The 6,733-nt window shown below is 43.4% G+C and overlaps 1 protein-coding gene across 1 annotated transcript; it reads left to right on the top strand.

Moving 5' to 3' along the window:
* Positions 1-750: 750 nt before the first annotated feature.
* Positions 751-6,267, top strand: klf5b (Kruppel-like factor 5b). The gene is made up of 4 exons (XM_017410133.3): positions 751-1,096; positions 3,160-4,081; positions 4,704-4,763; positions 5,109-6,267. The coding sequence occupies exons 1-4, from the start codon at positions 920-922 to the stop codon at positions 5,285-5,287; spliced, it is 1,338 nt and encodes a 445-aa protein (XP_017265622.1). The 5' UTR covers positions 751-919; the 3' UTR covers positions 5,288-6,267.
* The last annotated feature ends 466 nt before the right edge of the window (positions 6,268-6,733 follow it).

The raw sequence follows: 6,733 nt of genomic DNA, 5'->3' as shown, positions 1-6,733 counted from the left end.
GTTTGCTGAACTTGATTAGCTGTGGCAGCCATTTTGAATTGGGTTCACTCCAAAAGTGAATCTGTCTTAGATGAACCCCCCAGTGATTCATTTCTGAGCGTTTCATTAAAATCAGTCCAACAGTTCATGAGATATTTTGTTAACAGACAGACAGGGCTGACTTCAACAGTCAGTGCCGACGTTCCAAACAAAGAGCTTGTCTGATCAGTTAGCACTCACATTTGTTAGGGATGACTCTGGGCTACCACCACGCCAGATTTGAGCTCCGTGTCTATAAAAATGACAGGGTTAGAGCCATTTCTGTCTTTGCTAAGGTCAATTAGCGGTGGCGGCCATCTTGAATTGGGTTGACTCCGAAAGCGAACCGGCTACAGATGGACGCTGAATGATTAATTTCCTAAAGCTTCATTAAAATCCATCCACTAGTTAGTGACATATTTTGCTAACAGACACAGGCCAGTACATGATTGCCCATCTGTCCTGGCAGCGGGCAGTAAATCACATGTTCCTGTTGTGCATTGTTCTTTAAACAGCCTCAATTTTGGAGCCATCTACTGCAGGTAAGATATTAATTTTTCACAACTTTTACACTGAGCGCCTCTTTAAAATAGACAAAAGGTCCCTTTAGAGTCTGTAGTTCGCAGCACTTCCTTGCGCAAACGTGTCCGCACCTAACCCCTCAGTGGGTCGCGCTCCTGACAGGAGGTGTGTCTCCGGTTGTTGCCGTCGGCCCCGCCCTGCACGCGCGCTCGCATCACGCGGATGCGTAATTTGGACGAAGCAGCGCAAAACAGAGGAGAGTCAGCGTCTTGACAGCTGCTCGGCCGCGCGGACCGCTTCCTAAACGTCGTTCGCCACCGCCGCTGATTTTGCTACCTTCTCGTCGGGGACGTTTTGGGGACGGCCGCCTTCTGCGTTTATGGCCGCTGCCGTGAGGAATAACAACAGCAGCAGCAGCGCCGCTTGGCTCGCTCCGGGCCGGGACGCGCCGCTGACAGCCGCCGCCGGTGGGAGGTGTGGAGATCACGCACAGGCGCTCTGTGACAGGAGGAGGGGTGCTGTCCCGGGAGCCGCGTCCGTTCACGGGTATAATCTGGTAAGCGATTGTTTGTTTGTTTTTTTGAAGGCATCTGCCGAGGATCACCGTTGCGGGGATTTACACTCGTGTCCGAACGTCTAATGAAAGCAAATTGTTCTCCTTTAAAAGAGCCGATCTCTACTTCATCTCACTGATGCTGCCATTCAGGGCGAGTCGGAGCTGGGATGTGCCCGCAATCCTGAAACTTGTTCGGATGCAGAGCAACTGGATGTTCCAGTTTCTGAACAGCCTACAAAGCTGGGGCTTTTTAAAAGATGGGGGGGAAGGTGGAAGGCCATGAATACAGTTTTATGTTTAGGCCTACTTAGCAAAGCTTTTGTCCTCTTTATGACTCCTCAGCCGGTCTCTTTGGGGGCCTGGTAATCAACTGGCAGCCCGGGGGCTACATCCGGCCGGCTGGTAAGCTCAGTCTGGCCCACTAATTAGTTCATTTAAAGTGAAACTAGATTTTAAGTCATTAAAAAAATAAAAAATCTATAAGAGACACATTTAAAGAATCTGAAATGGCAAATATTTCAGTCAGAAAGGTGATCCTGGTAAATGGATGATCTATGACAGGGCTGCACGTCTCTGTCCGCCTGAAAGAAGTTCATTTCAAAGAAAAGTAGGTTTTAAATCGTAAATTAAATTTACGTATTGGCAATATTTGCCATATGTCCGGATCGTGAGCTGCTGGGTTTAAGCAACTTGAGCGACTGAGTTGACTAGCTTTGATGTACACCCTTTTTTCCAATTGTAGGACATAAAAATGATCTATTTTTACCAGGTTCAAAATGATTTAAATCTGACCTCAAGAGTACAACAAACACACCACAGAGTCCACCTTGTCGTTATTTATTAAACAAAAACAAATTCAAATTAGAAAAAGCTGTGTGGAGAGCTGTACACTCCATGATCCAACAGCTTATAGAGCCACCCTTAAAAACAGTAAATTGAAGGTTTTTTTGTATGACTTTATTAGTCATACAAAAATGTTTGTTGACAAATTTTGTTCCACTCTTTTTATTTTTTTTCAATGTATCTTCAGTTCACGGAGGTTTGCAGACTTTATTTCTGCACAGCTCTCTTCAGGTCCCGCCACAGGGCTTCAGTCAGATCGATGTCTGGACTTTGGCATCTCGATTCTTTTCATTTTTAATCATTCTGTTGTAGATTTGCTGCTGTGTTTGGGATCATTGTCCCGTTTCATGACCCATTTTAGCCCGAGCTTCAGCTGTCAGACAGACGGCCTCACTTTTAACTCTAGTCTGTTTTTGTATGCCGATGAGCTTGGCATACAAGGTGTCTTCAAGGTGTTCGTGTCCCGTGGCTGCAAAACAAACCCAAATCATCACCCTTCCCCTACCATGCTTGACAGTTGGTATGAGGTGTTTGTGCTTGTATGCTGTGTTTGGTTTTCTCTAAAGATGACACTGTGCATTTTAGGTAAACATCTTTACTTTGGTCTCATCAGTCCAAAGTCCAGTGTTACAGAAATCTTGTGGTTCATCCAGATGCAAAGTTACAAACCAAGTTGTGTTGCCAGGTTTCTCTTTCTTCCTTTTTTTTTTTCTTATTTTTAAGAGTAGTTTTCTTCCACACAGGCCATACTTGTTCAGTCTTTTTTCTAATTGGCCTGTTAGGAACTTTAACATCTCTGAGCATTGCACAGTCTGACCTTTGGGTGAATTTACCACGATGTCCCCATTTGGGAAGACTGGCATTTGTTTTATTTGTTTTCCACTTGTGAATAATCTTTCACACACAGCTTTTCCATATTGGCTTCATTTTTGTTTAATAAATGATGACATGGTGGCATCTGTTGTGCATGTTTGTTCACATGAGGTTCGAATTAATTGTTATTTTGTTCTGGTTTGTAAAACCCTAAAATTAAAAGGGGGTGGACTTTCCTTTCTTTAATAATATAAAAAGTCCAAGTCAGAGATCTTGCTAAGGCATAGAGAGCAGTAATCTAAATTCTGCATTTCAAGCCTAATGTGAGGCTCCATAAGTTAGTTGTTTTCCTCTTGTGTTTACGTCCGGCCTGATGATTTCCCCTCTGCTCTGCTCTGCTCTCCCAGGGTAAATCCGAGATGGACAGCTACGTGTGTCCTCATCCACAGGATGTTGTAAATTCCAAAATGCTGTGCAGGGATGGCAGCCTCATGCTGGAGCCTTTCACCAACGACTACGCCTCCCCTTACAGCGTCAACATGAGCTTGTTCCTTCCCGACGTCGCACGCCTGCACCCCGACTTCTGCAGGACTGTGACACAGATCAAAACGGAGCCATCGCACCCCCTGATGCACCCCGCCTGCCAGGGACACGACGCACCGGCAGCTCTTTCAGAGTACTCAGGTGTTTTTAAAGCGGCGGACGCTCCCAGTGGTGGCATTTTCATCAAACAGGAAGCGCCAGACCTTCCGGAGATTTCCATGTTTCAGCTGTTGAACACTGATTTCGAGAAGCTTGCTCATGGATTGCAGGTGAACCACGTCTCCATGACCCCATTGAGTCTTCCGACCGAAACCATTCACGGAGGTCCAGATCAGAATCCTGCTAAACCTGCAAACATCTCGCAGGCTGAATGTTTTCCATTTAATCCACACTTGGGCCATGAGTTTAGACCAACCTATTGGCCGCCCTCTCCGCCAAACTCCGAGCCGCCAAGTCCAGACAGGAGCAAGGAGCTCCTTCACAACCTCTCTCCGCCCCCCTCCTACGAAGCCAGCATTGCCTCGAAGTTAACCTTTCAAGCTCCCAGGTCCATTAATCCTGGACAGACGTCCAGTATGTCTCTGATTCAAGACCAAAGTTACACTGCTAGATTCATTCAAAGTCCAGGTGTGGGAGCGGTCCAGCATTCAAACCTGGCACCTGTTCAGACAACACCGGGTGTTGGTCCACGGTCCCCGGTGTTGGCACAGTCAGCTCCAACCAAGTACAATCGGAGGAATAATCCTGATCTGGAAAAACGGAGGATTCACCACTGTAATGTCCAAGGTGAGAAGTGCTGCTGATAGCAAAGCTAAAATGTTCCTTTTTGAAGTCATAACTTGTACGTTTTAGGTGATGTTTTTGGATGTTTCCATATTTTGTTTGTTCGTATTCTTTGAAGAGGGAGTCTATTTCACCACTGGTAAATAGCATTTTGAACAACCTTAGTGCAGAAAAGCAAGAGTTTAATTTCGACTAGCTCGACAAGCTAACGCCTAGTGTGAGCGGGGCTAAGACCAAAATGTCCTGCCATCTTAAAACAATTCCCATCCCAAAAGTTCCATAGATGTTCCTGAGAAATCTACTTTATAAACCTTTACATTGCATGTTTATTCCCAAGAATTCAAGGTTGTTTGTTGTAAGCACATATAGCAGCTTTAAAATATATATATATATAGTTTGCAGGAACCTCTATGAAACCTTTGAGACTGAAGTTGGTTTATGACAGAAACAATCCGCTTTAGCCTTGACGCTGCTAATTAGCCATTAGCTCATCAATCTGTTCAAAAATAGACACTTTCTCCAAACTGAGACCTGCGCAATAGTACACATTCATAACCTTTTCTCAAAAAGCCATTTCAGAAGATCTGAGCTACCCTTTTTAACAAGTTGTCTCTTTATATTTCAGGGTGTAAGAAAGTCTACACAAAGTCGTCTCATTTGAAAGCCCATCTACGGACTCACACAGGTAAGCTCCTTTCGAGGTGCACATCTTCTTCGGGGACGAAAGCGGTGATGTTGCCAGGCAGAGAAGTAAAGTTGGCTTGCAGATACGTTCCGTTTGGCCCACATCTCCCCGCTGTCAGATCACATAAACCCTGCAGCTCCGAGTAAAGAGGGGGGAGGGAGGAGAACATGTAGACGCGCAGTGATTTATAGCTCACAGACGAGGCACGGTGTCAGTTTGTTCACTTTTAAAACTCCTTTATTAGAGTGCGAAGAAACTATTCTCTGCTCGTGGAGCTCCTATTCCTGGGGGAGGGGATTGTTTCCTTTACAGTGCTTGATTTGATTTGATTTTGTTCCCCTCAAGGTGAGAAGCCCTACCAGTGCTCCTGGGAGGGATGCGACTGGCGCTTCGCTCGTTCGGACGAGCTGACGCGCCATTTCAGGAAACACACCGGCGCCAAGCCTTTCCGGTGCGGCGTGTGCAGCCGCTGCTTCTCGCGCTCCGACCACCTGGCCCTCCACACGAAGAGACACCAGACCTAGAGAATCCTCAAAGGGATCAAACTCAGATTAACATGAACCGAATATTAAGGGGAAAAAAAAGACCTTTTTTTTTTTTTTTTTTAACTCTCATTATGAGACCCACTCAGGAGTGCTGGCCCACCATGACTTTTCTTTTTTATTGTGTAAAGATTCAACATTATTGTTGCCTTATTTTTATGTCTAATCACAGTGGGGTGTGTTATTCTGAACTAATTAGCCAAGTGTAATAATTTGATCTTTTTTAAAGCTTTTATTTTGATATTTTACACTATCAGAACATTAATTTTATATTCAAGTTTTTTATTGTTCAGGTTATATTAGCAGGATAGTATTTATTTAATATACTTCAGCAGTAAACTGTAAATATACGCTGTTAACTGGAAAGAAAAAGGTGTTTTAGCCAGCTGTTTACCGGAGAGGTACTTCATATGTGTGGACTAGAAAGTAACATGAACAATTGTATTTTTTACTAGATGTCAGTAGGAGAAAGAAACTCTAAGGTGAGCTGTGTTCAAGTCACAGCATGACTTTAATTCTGCCAGATTTATGGGACACTTTGCTGCAAAAATCCTACAAGTTACTCGTTTCTCTACAATAAAATAACTATTTTGGGGGTTTTCATTAAAAAGGTTATTTTTTATTTTTATTTTTAACAACATAATGAATGTCAAACATTTATCTGTTCTCATAAATTGTGAATTATAGTAATTTCAGGAAGCATAGGTACGAGGGAAACATGCAAATGTAGTTTTCATTACAAAACCTCTAACACTACATGAGTTCATTTGTTGAAGTCTTTTTTAACTTCATTTTGACTGCAGCCTCACAGCAGGATTACTCTTTAAGCAAAAATCCAAAGTTTCAAAACCTAACATCACAGTTTTTTTCGTTTCCTCTCTGTTGGGAAATGTCATTGAAAAATGTAAGACTTGTTAAACTTAATTTCATTTTTATTGCCAATAAAAACTTTTATGATATAATCCGAGTGTTTGTGCACTTGTCAGTTGAAAACTGTTATTTTGTGGCATTTATCTACACGCGGCTTTCTTAAGGTCCAAATAAGGCTGCGGTTTGGGTTTTGACTGGACCATTACAATGTCCTGATTCTTTTCTGTTTCTATCATTCTGTTAGAGATTTGTTGGTGTTGTTTGGGCATCACTGTCCTGCTGCATGGGCAAACGTCCTCCTGGACAGGTTACTTCACAACTGACTCAAAAATACTTAAGTATACAGAGTAGTTTATGGTTGCTTCGGTGACTGCAATTTGTCCAGTTCCTGCGGCGTCAAAACAAGCCCAAATGACGGCTCATCCACCACTGTGCTTCAGAGTTGAGTTGTTTATACCATTATGGTGTATTTACTTATTTTTTTCCAGATTTAGTGCTGTGCATTATGACCAAAGATATGGACATTGATCAGATTTTTTCATAGTGTACAGCTCTTTT

Source organism: Kryptolebias marmoratus, linkage group LG6 (assembly GCF_001649575.2).
Source record: "Kryptolebias marmoratus isolate JLee-2015 linkage group LG6, ASM164957v2, whole genome shotgun sequence".
NCBI classification, from domain to species: domain Eukaryota; kingdom Metazoa; phylum Chordata; class Actinopteri; order Cyprinodontiformes; family Rivulidae; genus Kryptolebias; species Kryptolebias marmoratus.
The sequence above is the reverse complement of the archived record's forward strand: the minus strand, read 5'-3'. Positions and strand labels throughout refer to the sequence as shown.